General features: G+C 59.5%; 4 protein-coding genes across 6 annotated transcripts; 3 read left to right on the top strand and 1 right to left on the bottom strand.

Moving 5' to 3' along the window:
- Positions 1 to 125: 125 nt before the first annotated feature.
- Positions 126 to 3,648, bottom strand: FBXW5 (F-box and WD repeat domain containing 5). Its single transcript, XM_070758382.1, has 8 exons — positions 3,284 to 3,648; positions 3,039 to 3,196; positions 2,775 to 2,949; positions 2,311 to 2,459; positions 1,795 to 2,227; positions 1,408 to 1,555; positions 1,023 to 1,235; positions 126 to 887 (listed from the first exon to the last, which is right to left on the bottom strand). The coding sequence occupies exons 1-8, from the start codon at positions 3,453 to 3,455 to the stop codon at positions 638 to 640; spliced, it is 1,698 nt and encodes a 565-aa protein (XP_070614483.1). The 5' UTR covers positions 3,456 to 3,648; the 3' UTR covers positions 126 to 637.
- Positions 3,649 to 6,010: 2,362 nt separating this feature from the next.
- Positions 6,011 to 9,604, top strand: C8G (complement C8 gamma chain). The gene is made up of 7 exons (XM_070758389.1): positions 6,011 to 6,191; positions 7,993 to 8,132; positions 8,329 to 8,399; positions 8,479 to 8,580; positions 8,823 to 8,924; positions 9,207 to 9,245; positions 9,457 to 9,604. The coding sequence occupies exons 1-7, from the start codon at positions 6,063 to 6,065 to the stop codon at positions 9,474 to 9,476; spliced, it is 603 nt and encodes a 200-aa protein (XP_070614490.1). The 5' UTR covers positions 6,011 to 6,062; the 3' UTR covers positions 9,477 to 9,604.
- A 1,424-nt stretch (positions 9,605 to 11,028) lies between these two features.
- Positions 11,029 to 13,256, top strand: LOC139170848 (lipocalin-like). Of its 2 annotated transcripts, XM_070758392.1 has the most exons (7): positions 11,029 to 11,205; positions 11,565 to 11,704; positions 11,845 to 11,921; positions 12,370 to 12,483; positions 12,609 to 12,710; positions 12,810 to 12,835; positions 13,067 to 13,256. In XM_070758392.1, exons 1-6 carry the CDS (start codon positions 11,110 to 11,112, stop codon positions 12,833 to 12,835), a joined length of 555 nt encoding a protein of 184 aa, XP_070614493.1. In that variant the 5' UTR covers positions 11,029 to 11,109; the 3' UTR covers positions 13,067 to 13,256. The 2 variants fall into 2 exon arrangements, with proteins under 2 accessions (XP_070614493.1, XP_070614494.1); XM_070758393.1 differs by lacking the exon at positions 12,609 to 12,710.
- Positions 13,257 to 13,852: 596 nt separating this feature from the next.
- Positions 13,853 to 16,633, top strand: LOC139170847 (lipocalin-like). 2 transcript variants are annotated; one of them, XM_070758391.1, is made up of 7 exons: positions 13,853 to 14,038; positions 14,244 to 14,383; positions 14,633 to 14,706; positions 14,872 to 14,982; positions 15,292 to 15,387; positions 15,600 to 15,621; positions 16,478 to 16,633. In XM_070758391.1, exons 1-7 carry the CDS (start codon positions 13,949 to 13,951, stop codon positions 16,482 to 16,484), a joined length of 540 nt encoding a protein of 179 aa, XP_070614492.1. In that variant the 5' UTR covers positions 13,853 to 13,948; the 3' UTR covers positions 16,485 to 16,633. The 2 variants fall into 2 exon arrangements, with proteins under 2 accessions (XP_070614492.1, XP_070614491.1); XM_070758390.1 differs by having other exon boundaries at positions 13,947 to 14,383.
- The last annotated feature ends 228 nt before the right edge of the window (positions 16,634 to 16,861 follow it).

The following is a 16,861-nucleotide window of genomic DNA, read 5'->3' on the forward strand; positions in this document are numbered from 1 at the left end:
AGATCTTGGCCCCACAGCCCACCAGAGAGCAACCCCCCTGCCCCCGGGGGCCTTCTCAGTGCCCTACCCATCTCCTGCCCCGGAAGGGGGCACTCGCGGATCCCAAAGATGCCCAGTGCAAGAGCAACAACTCAAGCCACGTTTATTAGGGGAGACCAAGCCATGCGACACTGGGCGGCCAAGGCTGTCAGGGCGTGGAAGCTGCCCAGCCCTCCGCCAAGGGCCCATCCTGGAGCAAGCAAAAGGAATAACACCCGGCGTGCCCCCCCCTTATGTCCCCCCTCCTCAAAGGCTTTGTGCAAGGAACCTGGGCGACTCCTCCAAGCCAGGGGCGGAAGGGCAGCCTGCCACTCCAAACCATTCGGGGGGGGGGGGAGGGGGGCACCCAAGGGAATCCAGCGCAGTGCCCATCCCCCTTTCTCTTACCTCCCCAAGCAGGAATTCAGCAGGACCAGCACCGGTTTCCCGGCTCCCTTCGCGGAGCCACATCGGAGGGTGGTGGCATTACAAGCAGGTTGCCCCCTCCCTCCGAAAGGGCACCGGGCAGCCCTGCAGCCCCCTCCCTCGACTGGCCATTCTCCCAGGGCAGCTGTGAAGGTGAGTGCGCTGGGCCAGGGCCGCCTGCAGGGGTTCAGGGTTACGTGCCCTGCTTGGTGGCCCAGGAGAAGAGGTGTCGGTGAAGCCGGGGCTGCTTCTCCTCCAGAAGGACCCGCGCGGTGCGGGGGGAGCGCCACACTCTGATGGTGTTGTCCGCACAGGCGGTCAGGAGGAGCTCCTGCTCCACAGGGCTGAAGGCCACCGAGTTGACCACGTCGCCATGTTGCAGCCTGGCCAAGCAGATGTCGTAGTGCCGGTCCCAGATGTATCCGTGGCGATCCTCGGCCCCACTGCGGAGGAGGAGGAGGAGGGGACGACACGTGGATGAGGACAGAGCGAAGCTGGAAGAGCAGCTCTGGGAACCTCACGGCCACCCACTGCAAGGGACTAGCCCTCAAGAAGGCCTAGCCCTGGGTGAGGCTCACCTGGCCACAAAGTCCCTGCTGACGTCCAGGAAAATGAAGTTGAACTCCTCGCTGGGGGTGAAGGCCCGGTGTGCCCGCAAGGCTTGCTTGGCCTCCTTCATGGTCTTGAGGTCCAGCACGCGCAGCTCAATCTCCTCAGCGATGGGGGGGGGCTGCAAAGGATCGGAGACAACGCAGCCCTCGGGCCACGCGCGGCTGTTGACGTACAAGTACCTGGACAGACACACACACGCGCACATAGGACGGTGTCACAGGCCTTGTGGAGGGTGAGGCAGGGGGCTCCCCACACAGCCAGCCCTGCTCCAGCCCCCCTCCCCCAGCAAGGCCTCGTGCCCCCCGCTCCCCATCCTGTGCCGGTCTCAATGTCCCTGGCAGCATTCCCTACCTGTGGTCTGGGGAGAGGCCCATGCCAATGATGTGCCCATGAATATCAATGACATGATCCAGCGAATCGAAAAATCTGTCCGAATTCCTCTCTTCCCCCAGAACAGGCCCTGCGGTGGTCATTTGGTGGGGGAGGATCTGCTTAATTCCTAGAGGGGAAGCGGGCAGGTGTCTTGGCTCCAAGCCTCTTTCACTGCCTCCAGTCCGGGCAAGAGGGACAGGCGGTCCAGCCAGGCACCGGGCCTCCCGTGGGGGGCAGCCAGGATTTTCCCGTTGCTCATCCTCGAGCCCTGGTCCACCCCCCCCCCAGAGAGGAGTTTGGCAGGAGTGCAGAGACCCTTCAGGGGCCACTTACCACCCCTGGAAAAGGGGCCCTGGGGGCCCTTACCAATCTGGTGCGGCGAGTAGGTGAGGCAGCCGGTGGTGAAGACCAGGTATTTCTTGTTCCCACCCTGCAGGGAGAGCAGGTTGGGCTCCGGGGGCTTCGTTCGGTTCTGGGCCAGGAGCCTGGCCACTTTGGTCTCCATCTCCATCTCCGTCATCATTGGCCGGACACGTCCCGCCATGATGTCACTCAGGAAGCGGTCCAGCCCATCTTCAGCCCCTGCCTCCCCTTTGGCTGCTGGGGAGCCCCTCGGCTGGGGCATCTCGTCCACCTCCTGGCTGGGGCCCTCCCCCACCTGCTCTCCAGAGCTGGCCGGCCCATCAGCAGAGCTGTAGCGGCTGCAGTCAACCACCATGACTGTCCGGATGGTGCTGGCATTCAGGTTCTGGATTTTGAAGAGCCGCTTCACTACGTTGACGTTCTCGGACTCGATGCCCTACGAGCCAAGGGGCAAACGGAGTCAGGCCACGGAGGGCCCCCCCTCCTCCCGGTCATCCCAGGGGCACAGCCTGATTTCACCTGGAAAGCGTTGTTCAGCCATAAGACCGAGCAGGAAGTGAGGGCCCCAATCCGGTGCAGGTTGCTGGAGATCAAGTTGGTCTCGTTCAGCCAGCAGCCAAAGACATCGTAGGGCTTGTTGCGGACTCGGGACAGGAGCTCAAAGTTCTCTAAAAGAAGAACAGGAGGGGCTGAAGGGACCCCCCCTCCCCCAGGTGCAGAAGGAGGCGCCTCTCACTGGCGCAGCAGCCAGGATTTCCCTGCTTTGCCCTATGGTGAGGCCAGGGGGCTGCAACCTTAAACACTCCAAGAGCCACGGAAGAGCCACAAAAGCCTGGTGGGTGTGGCCAACTCAACACCACTCCCGCACCCAGTCTATGACCTCACCCAGCCAGGCCTGCACAGATGTTGTGGTGGCTCCAGATGTTCCAGCTCTCTCACCTTCCCCCCTCCCAGGCTCCCTCGGGGGATGCCCAGCCCCTCACCCAGGCCGATGACGGCGATTTCCCCCGAGGAGGAGGTGCGGGGGCCCAGGAAGACCCCGGAGACCAGGAGCAGAGAGTCGTCGGCGTTGAACTGGGAGAACTGGGTGTAGCTCCAGTTGTATTTCTTCATGCTGGCGCTGTGCCGCAGCGAGACCGGGAGCCCGTTGTTCCAGATCTGCAGCCGGAGAGGGCAGGGGCAGGGCCGTGGGTGGGTGGGTGGGTGCGCCAGAGACCCCGCCCCGCGTCCCCACCGGGCCCACCGACCTTGACGGTGCAGTCCTTGGCGCAGGAGGCGAAGAGGCGGCCGCTGTGGGCGAAGCTGAGGTGCAGGACGGGCTCCCCGTGCTCCTGCAGGCGCTGCACCTCCACGCGCGGAACGGCCTCGCCCAGGCGCTGGAACTCCCCGAACCAGGAGGCGGCGGCTGCGGCGGGAAGGGAGAGGCGGCTGCCGAGGCTGCGCGGCCCTGTGCGCGCCGGCCCCCCGCCCCTCGCCCCCCCCCCCCGCTCACCTGGGTGCCGCGGGACGTGGCGGGCGACGCCGAAGTGCCGGTAGAAGAGCCGCCTCCACAGGACCTCGTCCCGGGCCACCCGCCGCCACTGCCGGCACACGCGCCCCGCCGCCAGCACGTCCGGCGCCCGCAGGTGGCGGAAGATCTCGACCAGGAGGCTGTCAGGGAGCATGGCCGCATCCTGCCGCCGCCGGACGCCCCGACCAGGGAGCCGCACGCCGAGAGCGGCCCTCCTCGCCCGGCCGCGCACTTCCTTCCGGCGGGCGACGATACTTCCGTCAACAGAGGCCGAGCGGGCGTTCCTGCTCCGCCCACGGCGCCGATGCGGTCAGGCTCGACGAATCGAGCCCGGAGCGGAGCCCGCTTCCTCGGTCGGCAGAGGGCGCCCGAGGGCGTTTTGAGGAGCTGCGGGACGCGAGCGGCTGCCAGAGGAGTTAAAGGGGCTGAGCTTGTGGGGCGTGGGGTGTGTGGACGAGGACCCCATACCAGCCCCGATGCCACACTTGGAATTATTATTATTATAAACCGTATGATTAATATTAATAGGGAAACGGGAGGCTCAGTGGTAACCCTAAGGGACACTGCCCTCGTGTGGTCAATGTTGGAATCGCAGCCAGAAAAGGAAATAAACATTTTAAATGATTTTATGGTTATTATTCTGTATTTTTATCAGTGCAAATCCTGTTAACAATACAGTATTAATATTAATAGAGAAATGGGAGGCTCTATGGCTGCAGAAGAGGCCCAGCAGAGGGAACATTGCTTCAAAAGCCATAACCCGACTTAAGGCTTATGATGACTTCTGTGCTAACGCTAAGGGACAGAAAACAGTGCCCTCGTGTGGACAAATGTCGGAATCGCAGCCACAAAAGAACTTTTTAAATGATTTTTATGGTTATTATTCTGGATTATAATTATACTACTACTACTACTACTACTACTACTACTACTACTAATAATAATAATAATAATAATAATAATAATAATTATTATTATTATTATTATTATTATTTATTAGTCTAGTATGCCGCCCCTCTCTGAGGACCTGGATTAGTATTCCATTAGTAGAAACCCTATTAATAATATTTATTTATTAATATTTATCAGTGTCGGAATTGCAGCCCCAAAAGAAAACATTTGTTTGAAACGTTAATAATAGAGAAGCGGGAGCCCAGGGGCTGCAGAAGAGGCCCAGCAGAGGGAACATTGCTCCAAAAGCCATAACCCTACTTAAAAACGCTTACATTGACTTCAGTGCTAATGCTAAGGGACAGAAAACAGTGCCCTCGTGTGGACAATGTCGAATTCGCAGCCACAAAGGGTAACCTTTTAAAATGATTTTTATGGTTATTATTCTGTATTTTTATTAGTATTATTAATATTTATTGATTAATATTGATCAATGTTCGGAATCGCAGTCACAAAAGAAAATAAATCTTTTAAAATATTAATATTAATAGAGAAACGGGAAGCTCAGGGGTTGAAATCATTTTAAAATTATAAAACCATAAAAATTATTTTAAAAGGTTTTTCTTTTGTGGCTGCGATTCCGACATTGTCCACACGAGGGCACTGTTTTCTGTCCCTTAGCGTTAGCAAGAAGTCATCATAAGCCTTTTTAAGTCGGGTTATGGTTTTTGAAGCAATGTTCCCTCTGCTGGGCCTTTTCTGCAGCCCCTGAGCCTCCCGTTTCTCTATTAATATTATTCATAAAACTTTTAATAACAAAGATACAGAATAATCATCTGGAAATCCCATCAAAGAGGTTTACAGGTGGCCCCCAACCTAGGACGACATTGGAGCCAAGTGTTTCTCTTGCTAAGCAGGGCAGCTGTTCAGTGAATTTTGCCCCATTTTGCCACTTTCCTGCCACGGTTGTTACGTGAATCCTGCAGTTGTCCAATGAGTAATGGGGCTGCAAAGTGACTGTGGCCTTCCAAAGAGGGAGGGAGGGAGGCTGGGAGCCAGGCTGGCCCGGGAAGGGGCAGGCCGTGCCAGGCTCTGGGTGCCACTGCGATGGGAAGGCAGGCCGGATGGGCCCCCCCCTGCTCCGCTTGGCTCCCCCCCTTGTTTCCCTTTCACCTTTCAATCTATTTTCCAGCAATCTAACAAAGAGAAGTGTTTGATCAGCGATGGAAGAGCCAAGAGAAGCAGGAACCTGCTAACCAACAGCTCTTTTATGGTGTGACAGTTCAGTAACCCATCAAACGTCCTGTCTGACCGCTCGCTCTTATATAGGGAGCTGTCAGACTGTTCCACCAATCAGGTTTGAGTATTTTTTCCCACCATAATGGCGGACCTGAGTGAATATTTAACACCCTTGGCCAATTAGCCCTTGGCCAATCAGGGCTGTTTGCTGCGCATAGTCCTGTAAGTAGGCGGGGCTTTGATGGGGTCTCCTTGAGTTTGCTGGGTGGGGCTGGAGTCTGTGGGGGGGTCATGCGCTCATGCATGGCACGTGAACCAAAGGAGGTCCACCACCTTCGCTGTAAGGCCTCCTGTCTTGGGAAGGGGGCTGGACTGGAAGACCTCCCAGGTCCCTTCCATGTACGGCCAAAGTAGGGGAAGAGCCTTGCAAGGGATGGCTGGCCGCCCAGGGTCCCCGGGGAGCTTCTCTGCCTTGCCGTGGCTGTGGGGGCGGAAGGGCAGCAGCTGGGACCTCCCCACTGGCCTCTTCGGGGAAGCCTGATTAATGCCTAACTGGGAGCCCGTCCGCCCGCCCACCCGCCCTCCTGCGCCCAAGGGCACCCCGAGCGCTGCTGGTCATTACCGTCCAGCCATGGCTCCCTTTGCAGTCCTTTTCCTGGCTGGGCTTTTGCTGGCTTCTCCCTCCTGGGCACGGAAGCCACCCCCCCAAAAGAGCCCCATTGAGAAGATCAGCACTCAGGGAGACTTCGATCCCGGCCAGGTGAGCAGGAGGGAGAGGAGGAGGGGGCCTCGTTTGTGGGGAGAAGAGCTCCGAGGTCCCTCGCCAGCCACTCTGAGGCGGCCAAGAGCTTCCAGCCAGAATCCGTCCCACAGGCCCTGGGATGAAGGTGGCCCCAAAGCCTTTGTTTTCCTCTCGGTGGCCTGGCTGCATTTCGGGAGGGCCTGTTCTCCCCCCCCACTCCGCCCTTCCCAGGGACCTGGCAGGTTCCTATAGGCGGCAGATCCAGAATCCGGCTCTCCTGACAGTGCCCCGCTTGTCAGGCGGCTCCTTATCTCTTCTGTTTGCTCAGCTCCCCAGTGCCCAGCAGGGAGGCTGCCCTGGCGAGGGAGGAGGGCTGGCACAATGCGCATCTTCTTCTCGGCCCCTCTCGGGCGTCTGCTTATCATCAAGGAAAGCACAGCTCGAGCCCCCGTCCTGTTGACTCAGTTTCAGGTTTTCCCCCCCAACACTGTTCGGCTCAGAGGAGTCAATAGACGGCCTTGTTCCGGCAGATAAAAAAGAGTGAAGGCTTTGTTTTGAAATAGCCGGTGATGCCTGTGGCATTTTGAAAGAGAGGCTCCACCGCACCAGCTCTTAGAGGTTTGCCACTGTCTGGAGGACAGAAGGGAAGGGGGGGGGGGACACACGATGAAAACATCATTTAAATATGTTCAAGGGTTCAATAACGCTCAGGAGGGGAGTGTTTTTAACAGGAAAGTGAACGCAAGAACAAGGGGCCACAATTGGAGGTTAGTTGGGGGAAAGATGAGAAGCCACGGTAGAAAATATTATTTGTCTGAAAGAGGAGTAGATGCTTGGAACAAACTCCCAGCAGACGTGGTTGGTAAATCCACAGGAACGGAATGTAAACCTGCCTGGGATAAACATTGTTCTGCCAGCGTGTCCCAACCGCCCGTAATTACAGGGTAATTGGTCCAAAAAGACACACTCCACACGATAGAAGGAAAACCAAAAGTCTTTATCTGCAGAAAAGCAGAAAAAACTCCCTTTTTAAATGTCAAAGGGATTTTCTGCTACACACAAGGCACAGGTTAAATGCAGTCCAATTTCTCACCCAGTAACTGGGAAACTGAGTCCAATTCCAAAGTCCAGAAAGGCCACACACAGTCTTGAACAGGGAAACAGCAAAACCACGATCTTGATGAAACTATGAATCAGATAAACTTCCACGAGGCTAAATCAGCATGCTGCTCTTTTTATCTGTAGCACTAATTAAAGCAGCCCCACCCAACCACAGGTGGCTTCACTTATCTCCTGTAATAATCCTTCAGTTGTTCTCTCCTATGCACTCTATGCATGCGGGGGTCCGTCATACGTTCTTGTTCAGAATCAGGGATGATAAGGATGATTGATCTCCTCCTGGGCTGCCTGCCAAACTCCCCTCTTCCCTGCCACTCACGCTTCCTTCGTCAGAGGAGACTTCGTCAGGAGATTCTATCGGGAGCAAAACAGGCCAGGGGCATGTGGGTGTTTCCCCCACCTCCACCTCCACATTCCTTGGGGCAGGAGCTGGGCCAGAGCCAACCACAACAAACACAGATCCATCCTAAGATGAAATACAGGAAATAGTCTAGGGGCAGACGAGATGGACCAGGAGGCCTTTTTCTGCTGTCCATCTTCTATGTTTCTGTGCCCCACTTTAAGTGTGGTTTAGGGCTACGGGGGGATCAGTGGCAGAAATACTGAAAGGCCACGCAGCCACCCAGCCTCTCACCCATGAGAGTGGGGGGTGTCAACCGGAGGGGGTTGAGGCCAGAGGGACACCGGCTTCCTTTCCCAGTTTGCAGGGAAGTGGTTCCTGGTGGGGGTGGCCTCCGAGTGCCTCTACCTGCGTGAAAACGGCTACCGGGTGGAAGCCACCAACGTGGTCGTGTCGGAGGCGGATGGGGGCTCGCTGCGCTTTAGCACCTTCCGGCCTCTGTGAGTGTTTTGGGGGCCCTGGACTTGGGACAGGGCATCCGGGGTGGGAGGGGGGCTCCAGGAGGGCCCTCGCTTGGTCACAGGCAAGGCAGGGGGGGCATTCAGACCTGCGGGAGTCCCTCTGCAGCGGTCCCCATGGAACCGGCCCTTTGGCCTGTCCTGCCTTGGTGAGCTGACGCCACCTTCGTCTCTGCAGGGAAGGGATTTGCTGGAACATCAAGCAGAGCTACTTTGCCCACAAGACCCCCGGCCGGTTCCTCTTGAAAGGTGAGAGGCAGGAGAGGAGGGGGGGTGCCTTCATCCCCTTGCCTGCTGGCCCTTGATCTCCCTGTGGTCTCCCTTCCAGGCCGCGGTGTCCCGGTGGAGGTGGTGGTGGGGGAGACGGACTACAGCACCTACGCCATCCTCTACTTCCAGAAGAACCGCAGGATCTCAGCCAAACTTTATGGTGTGAATGGATAGCCTGAAGTGGGTGGGGACTGCAAACCTTTGCAGGGGGGGGGGTTGACTGACTGGTCCTTCTCTGGGACAGTCGCCTCCCTGCAGGCTGGGGCGTCTCTGGAGGGGCTCTCCCTTCCTTGGGTGCCAGAGCCTCCCCCCCCCCCGGCCAAAAAAGCTCTTGAGCTGGGGAGGGAGGGAGGGGGACCTGGGCCCCCCTGACGCTTCTCTCTTTCATAAAACCTGCGGAAGGACGGACGGCACAGGTGGCCACTAGCGTCCTGAAGAAGTTTGAAGCGGCCATGACTGCCCTGGGCTTCAGCGATGACCTCATCTTCTACTACCCTGTCTACGGTGTGCAGCTCTTTGCCCTCAGGGTGGGGGGTGCAGGGGGGGGAGGTTTGCCCTCCCTGTCAGTCAGGCAGATCCTGGGTTGCAGCAGGCCCCTCCCCCTGATTCCGAAACCTCCACGCTGGGCCAAGCACGGGGCCTCTGGTGGGGTGGGGGGCGTCTGTCTCAGGCCCTTGAGGACCACTTGGCCCAAGTGGCACGGGATCCGGCCGGGCTGAGCGGACGAGGGGAGCCCACCAGAACCACTAACCCGGCTTCCTCTCCCACCCTGGCTCTTCTCTGCAGGGTTTTGTAGCTCTACTGACCAATTCCATGTCCTGGATGGTGAGTTGCCGGCTTCAGCGCCTTCTCAGCCAAGCTGGCCACACCTGGGGCCTGAAACGGTGGCCTTTGCTTCCTCTGCTGGTTGAGGGGCCACCAGAAGGAAGCCTTGCTGGGGGGTCTGGGGCTGGTGGGGGGCTGCAGGAGGCTGAGCCTTTTGGGGGCAAACCCTCTGATTCAACTCCCCCCCCATTTTTCTCTCTCCGCTTTCCAGAAACGAAATACACGGGGTAGCAGGGATGGTGAGCGATCCGACCCTCCGGCCACGTCCAGGCAGCCCGTGGGGACACTCAAGAAGAGAAATCATCCTCAGCCAGGCTTCTCCTTCTCTTGGTCACATGAAAATAAAACACAAAAACCCACTTTGGCCTTATTGATATTTGCAGAAAGAGGCATGTTAGCTAAAGATCAGGTTTGAGCTGAAAGGCAGAGCTGAGCCTGTAACGAGCCCCCCCCCCCACTGCCCCCCCATGGCTACCCCAACCCTCCCCAAGCCTAAGAAGCCTTCTGGCCACAGATTAAGGTGTCCGGGGGGGGGGGGCTGGGCTGTAAGTGGTTGAACAAACTCTGGGCTCTTTTGCAAAGGAAGGTCAGTGGCTCTGCTGCCTGATGACACCCCCAAAGGTTTGCCCCCCCCCAGGGAAGGCCAGGCTGGGTACACCCGGCCTTGTTTTCCCGCAGAGCCCCCCCACTCCAGTGCCAGAGGGCCCCCGCAACCCCCCAGCTGCCCCGCTGCCTTCAGGGCTGGACTGTTCTCGGACTCTTCGGCTTTTGCTGAGGAAGCAGTTCTGGAAAGCCCTGGCTGCCCCCCCTCAGCCCCCCCCCAGACTGTTCTCTTGGCTGCTGGATTGTTTTGCTGTTCCAGCTGCAGGGAGCCCCGTCCGTCTGTCCGTCCGTCCGTCCGTCCGTGGGCAGCCACGTGGCCACCTCTGGCTCCAAAGGGGGGGGCAGCCAGGCCAGCTGGGCTGGAGAGGAGCCAGGGGCCGGCTGGCCTTCCTTTGGCCAGGCTGAGGGGCCTCGAGGGAGGGGCAGAGTCCTCTTCGGACTGGGTCAGCTGCCCCAAGCCCGGTCCTGGCTCCCCTGCAGCCCCTCCTGCCCCCCCACCCTACTCAGCCGGGCTGCCCCATCCTGCCCCTCATCCAGCCCTGTCTGAGGATGGGCCCCCCCTCAGCCCCCAGCCTGGCAACTTCTGGACTCGATTAGGGAGCCGAGTGAGGGGTTCAGGGACTCCCCCCCCCCACCAATGTAGCCCCTCCTGAGGCTTTCTCGGCCTGTGGGGGGGCGGCTGGACCTTCAGATTGACCCGGCTCTTTGGTTCCTGTTCTTCTTGCCAGCTGCAATCAAGGGACCAGGCAGTGCCCCCCCCAAAGTGCCCCCCCGCCAAAGACAGCTGGGCATCAGGCCGAGGGGCAGCCGAGATCTGGCCGCTGTGGGCAGGCTGCCCGTCCTTCCTTCCCGGGGCTCCTTCCCTCCTCCTCCCCCGCATGGAAGGGGGGCTCCCCTGCCCTTTGCACAGCAGTGTGTGTGGGGGGGCTCTCCTGCACACAGCCTGGATGAATCCAAGGGGGGGGGCAGGATCCTCTGCCTTCCAGCAAAGGGGGGGGGGTCTCCTTGCTGGGCCTGCAGGCTCACACAGCCCAGCCGGCCCCCACCTGCTCCTTCTGCCCGCCTGCCTTCGCCTTGCATAATGCTATGGGGGGGGGGGCAGGGGGAGCAGGGGCCGGCCTCCAGCCCGGGGCCTCCCTTGACCTGCTGCTAGGCTGGCCCATATATAGCCGCCCACCCCGCTTCCCGGCTGACCATTCCTGCGGAAGCCTTTGCGGGGACTTTGCCAGCCCAGGTGGAGCCCAGGAAAGCCTCTCTCAGCATGGGGGGGGCCCAGCTACCTGCCCTCCTGGCCCTGCTCTGCCTGATGCAGGTGGGGGCCGAGCTGCCCGTCCAGGCCGACTTCCAGCAAGAGCAGGTAACGGGGGGGGGGCACCCTGGCGCCCTTTGGTCCCGGCTCAGCCACAAACCTCCCGGTGGGCTCCTCAGCCAGGCCAGCGGGTGGAGGGACTCCGAGACCCTCTCTCTGCGTGCGTGTGTGCGTGTTACTCGTCCGTAGTCTGGGTGGCTTCAAGGGAGGGTGAACCCCCCTCCCGAGTTTAAAAGCCCCCCCACTGGCTTTGTCCCCCTGGAAGGGCTCCGGCCGCATGGGGTCCGCCAGGGTCTTTGGGGCCGGGAGGGGCTGGTGGTCCTTCCCCAAAGGCCCCCGGCTGGCTGTGTGTGTGTGTGTGTGTGTGTGTTAAAGGGTGACCCTCTGTCTCTCTCCTCCCTCCCCAGTTCACAGGCACCTGGTACAGCATCGGCCTGGCCTCCAACTCCCGCTGGTTCAAGGAGAAGAGGCCGGTCCTCAAGATGTGCACCACGCGGGTCTCAGCCACCGAGGACGGGAACCTGGACGTGGCCTCCACCTACCCCAAGTAAGGGGGCCCTGCTGCCCGGGGGGGGGCTGCTCTCCTGTATTGGGGGGGGGGGGGCTGTGCCAGAGCTGCCCAGATTGGGGGGCGCTTCCTCCTGTTTGCCCCCCCTCCTCCTGGCCTCACCTCTCCCTCCCTCCCAGGCTTGACCAGTGCGAAACCAAGCGGATCCTCTTCCTCCGGACGGATGAGCCTGGACGCTTCACCTACACCAGCCCTTGTACGTGGGAGCCCCCCCTGAGGGCCCCCCCTCCTGCTCGGCTCTGCCGGGGGCCGGTTGGTCAAACAGGGTGGTTTGCCAGCCCACCCCCACCCACTCCCATCCTACCTCCCGCATTCCCTGGCCAGAGGGATGAGCCCCCCTCATTCCTGTCCTGGCCCCAGGAGGGGGGGAAGGAGGGGGGAGGGGCCTGCCTAGATGGTGCCCCCCCCTGCCGCCAGCCTGTTTTGCTCCTCTTCCTCCTCCCAGCCCTCCCCTGCAGGAGGAAGGCAGGCCGAGCCAGCACCGCCTCCCCCAACTCATCCCATCATCCCCAGCCAGCACGATGGGACTGGTGGTGGGGAGGCCAGCCTGGAAGGCCCAGGGAGGAGCTGAGCCGGATTCCCTCCCCTGCCCCCAAAGAGAGCCCCCTCCCTCCCTCCCCCTCTGACTAGCGCCCCCCCTCCAGGGTCAGGGAGTGTCCACAACATCCGGGTGCTGGAGACCAACTACCACGAGTTTGCCCTGCTGGGGGACACCATCACCAAGGGGGCCGAGACCTTCACCATGGTCACCCTCTACGGTAGGTCCAGCCGGGACCCCCACCCCGGCCCTTCCCTCCTGCAGGCGGGGGGGGGGGGGGAGGGAGAGGGGGAGGGGGAGGGGGCGGTGCCAGGGCCCCTCACCCGCTCTGCTCTCTGGTGCCAGGGAGGGAGAAGCAGCTGCGCCCGGAGCTGTTGGCCCAGTTCACCCAGGCGGCCTTGGACCAGGGCCTGGACCACCAGGACCTCCTCCTCCTGCCCCAGACCGGTGAGGGCGCTGTGGGGAGGGGGCGGAAGGGGGGCATGGGGAGGGGGCCTCCTGGGGGGCCCTTTTCACAACCCCTTTTCCTGTCTTCCTTCCGCGCAGATCTCTGCCTGGGGGAAAGTGTGTAGGTGAGTCGCTTCTGTCCCGGAAAGTGTCCAAGAATGCACAATGGTTGTGTCACTTTATAACTGTGTTGCTGTTGTCATTTCTCTCCTCCTTTCCCCTTTGAATGTTTCTTTTGAAAACTGAATGCTTTGTAGTTATCTCCTTATTTAAGCAGACATTGTCTTTTTCGACCGGACAGAGAGTGGCCAAAGTCCCTTGAAGTGACCTTCTGTCTTCCCCCTTTTTCTCCGCAGTCGCTCGCCTGGCTCCCGCCTCCAACGGAAGGGAGGCCCCCGAAAACCCCTTTCTCCCCACAGCGCTGAATCCCCCTCCCTGTGGCCTCTTTCCCCCTCCAGCCCAGCCACCCCCCCTGCCTCTGGCCTGAGCGCAGCCTTTCTCCTGCCCTGCAAGTCTGAACAACAGCAATAATAAAAGAAAATGCAACACAACTCAGGCGTCACTGCTGCTGCCTTGGGGTGGGAGGGGAAGGAGGGCGGGGGGATATTGTGTGTGTGTGTGATTGTCTTTTGGGCTGATGGAGGATTCCACCAAAATCTCTTCTTGGACCATTTAAAAAAATGGAAAAATACAACTTTTGTGTCGGGGTGTGTGTGTGTCTTTTCTCTCCTGTTGCTTCTCTCAAAGAATGGGATCCTAGGGGCAGTTCTGGGCAGCCGGACAAAGCTCTCCCCCCCCCGCCCACTCCCCTTTCAAAGCCCAGGCCCTTTGTGTGCACACACACACACACAACACACACACATACACACACGGCGTCCCAGCTTTATGTAACCTTTTGTGTTGCCTTTTGCTTGATCTTCCCAAGCGAGGGGGGGCAGAGGGTTTTTCCCCCATGCTGTGTGTGTGTGTGTGTGTGTGTGATTGTTCTCCCTTGAGGCCTGGCCCTGAAGGGAGCCCCTCTCTAGTGCTGGGGATTTGGAGGGGATTTAGATAAGAGGGAGGTCGGGTTGCAGGCTGGGGGTGCAGCCCCTCTGATCCCTTAATGCCCTGTTACCGGACACCCACTGCCCCCAGCATAGTTGCATAAGCCCCACTTCCTGCCCAGGGAGAGGTATAAATCCAGCTGCCCCAGAGGGCCCTGCCACCCCTTCCGCCCCCTCGGCAGACCCACCGCCAGCATGGAGGGCCCCCTGCTCAGCCTCCTCGCCTTCTGCCTGCTTGCCGTCCAGGCCCATGTGGACGTGGACCCGAATTTCGACCTTAAAAGGGTATCGCTTGGGGGGAAGGGAGGAGGGGGGCCCTTGCGGGTGTTGGAGCCGCTTCCAGGGTCCCAGAGATGTGGCGAGACCTTGCCAGCCCTTGGGCTGTGCACCCCCTGGACCCCTCCAGAGTCAAGCGCAGTCTATCGAGGGCTGGGCGGGAGGGGGCAGGCCTGCCGGTCTAACCATGCCATGGGGGGGGGGGCATGTGCAGTTTGCAGGGAAGTGGCGTGTCCTGGCCCTCGCCTCCACTGACCCCATGTTCCAGAGCCTGAAGGACATCATCACCACCCCCGCAGCCCACATCGCCCCCTTGCCAGACGGCAACCTGGAAATAGAGATCTACTACTTGTTGTAAATACCTTTTGGGGTTGGGACCCTCCTTGATCTGTGCCCCCGCCCACTTTCTCCCTTGACAGACAGGGCGGGGGAGGGGCACCCTGGTCACCCAACTGGAGGAAGCTGCCCCTGGGGGACTCCGGGCTGGATGAAACCTCTGGGGGCAAATGGGACCCTCCCCACACACGAATGCCAGCCGCCCAAAGCCCCGAAACAGCCTCCCTTTTGCCGGCCCAAACGTTGCTTCTCTTTGCCGCTTCCAAGGGGGGACAATTGCGAAGGGATGAAAGGCACCTACATGAGGACGGAGCAGCCGGGACACTTCACCGCACGTGACGGTATGGGGGGCAGACCCCTTGGTGGTTCTTTCTTCAGAGGGGAGGCCAGAGAAGATGACCCATTTGGTTTCCCAGGGGTTGTGGGTGGGTGGGAGGGAGAAGGGCCTCCCTCCAAGGGGGGGGAAGGTGTCAGTGACTGTGGCCCCCCCGCTTCCCCCCCTGCAGAGAAGGGCAAGAAGGACCTGCGGGTGCTGGCCAGCGATGCCAATTTCGCCATCGTCTACGTCCAGCGGGAGATGAAGGGGATGCCCCCCAACCAGAGCCTCCAGCTTTACAGTGGGTGACGCTGCTTCTTGAGCCCAGGCACAGGGGTGGGGGTGGCATAAAGCAAAGTGGCTGTGGATGATGGGCGTGGGTGGGGGTGGCTGCCCGGGTCAACCTGGCCTCCCTCCCCATCAGCCTGGCCCCCTTCGGCAGCAGCCTTGGGAAGCCTTGAACCCAGCGTGGCCCCCCCTGTCCCCAAATGGGGGGAGGGCTTATGCCTGGGTGGGGGTCCCCTCAGCGGCTCCCCCCCAGCAGGGAGTTTGGGGAGGGCTGCTGGGAGGGTGAATAGCCCTCCTCCCCCTGCCCCCTCTTCCCTCGCAGGCAGAGGCCCAAAGGGGGGTCAGAACCTGGACAGATTCAAGGCCTTGTGCCAGCAGTTGGGGCTGGCGACCGAGCTGGTGGTGCCGCCCTTGTCCGGTGAGTGTGGCTGCCTTTGCTCCAGGGACCCTGGTGAGGGTGTCCAGCCCTTAGGGGAGCGGGAGCAGCAGGGAATTGTAGCTAAGGGCATCGGGAGCCCCCCCAGCCCCCAACACCCCCCATGAGAAGGAGGTGCTGCCCTTCCGCCTTCTAGGGGCCCCTAAGTCCTGCCCTGCCCCTGAGACTGACCGGGGTCTTTCTCTGCATTGCAGATAAATGTTTCAACCAGATCAGGTGAGTGCAGCTGCCTTGCAAGGGCTGAAATGGGGCACGTGTGTGTGTGTGTGTGTGTGTGTGTCTTTATTATGGTGGCAGAGGGGGCTGCCCTCCAGCTGTTTGTGTGCAGCAGAAGAGGGGCCTCTAAGTGTGAGGTTGGGCTGTGGGTGCGGTGACGTTTCCAGCTGCTGTGTGGTCCAGGAGCTTCTTCTAAAGTGGGGAGGGGGCTGCTTTATTTTATTTATTCCTTCGTTTGTTTTGTCAGGTAGGTATTGGTGGCATACAAAGATATAATAGGATTTATGTACATGATGCTAGTAAGAGAGAAACGTGAGGACAGGGGCGGAAGGCAGGCTGGGGCACTTATGCAGGCCCCTTAGTGACCTCTGAGGAATCGGGAGAGGTCAACAGTGGAGAGTCCAAAAGGGTCAAGTTCTGGGGGTCAGCAGGTGATGATACTACAGAGTCTGGCAGAATAGGATAGAATTCTTTATTGGCCAAGAATGATTGGACACACAAGAAATTTGCCTCTGGTGCAGATGTGTCCATAAAAGAAAATATAGAGTTGTCAAGAATCATGAGGTCCAACACTTAATGGTGGTCACAGGGGTCAAGTGAGCAATGAGGAAGCAGTCGATATTAATAAAAATCTTAGGATACAACAAGTGGGAGGGAAAGTTCCACGCACGTAGAAGTGAGTCCCAGGCACCAACTACTCGGTTACTAAAGGCACATTTCCTGCAGTTGAGTTTTGAGTGGTTCAGTTCAAGTAAACTTTGGTAAAATGTAGATGACTCCGAAGAGAAAAGTTTTGGGGAACAGACCCCCCCTCCCCATTTTGTGGTGACCCTCTTCCTGCTGCTTTATTTTCCAGCGGCTGAAGCCCCCGGCCTCTCTCCAGCCAAAGACCCTCCGGATCCTGGACCTCCGGAAGCCAGAACGGCCGACCTCCCACCTCTGGCGCCCCTCCCCCCCCACTTGCCTTGACCGCCTTCCTTTCCCTCCCCTGGAATAAACAGACTTCACCTTCCCCCACTTTTTAGCCGTGATTTTTTGTGGGACTGCCGGGGAATCCATCTCCCAGACTCCCACCCTAAACCAGGATGCCGTGGACTTTGAACCTGCTCGGGGAACTGAATTGACCCGCGAGAGACGCGGAACTCAAGTTAAAACAGTAGGAGGCTAAAGGGTCTGGATATGACCTGGTGGGTTTGTAAACAACATGCAACAGTTCACATGGAAGCTTTTGTTGTCGCAA

The sequence above is a fragment of the Erythrolamprus reginae genome, chromosome 8 (assembly GCF_031021105.1).
Source record: "Erythrolamprus reginae isolate rEryReg1 chromosome 8, rEryReg1.hap1, whole genome shotgun sequence".
NCBI classification, from domain to species: Eukaryota; Metazoa; Chordata; class Lepidosauria; order Squamata; family Dipsadidae; genus Erythrolamprus; species Erythrolamprus reginae.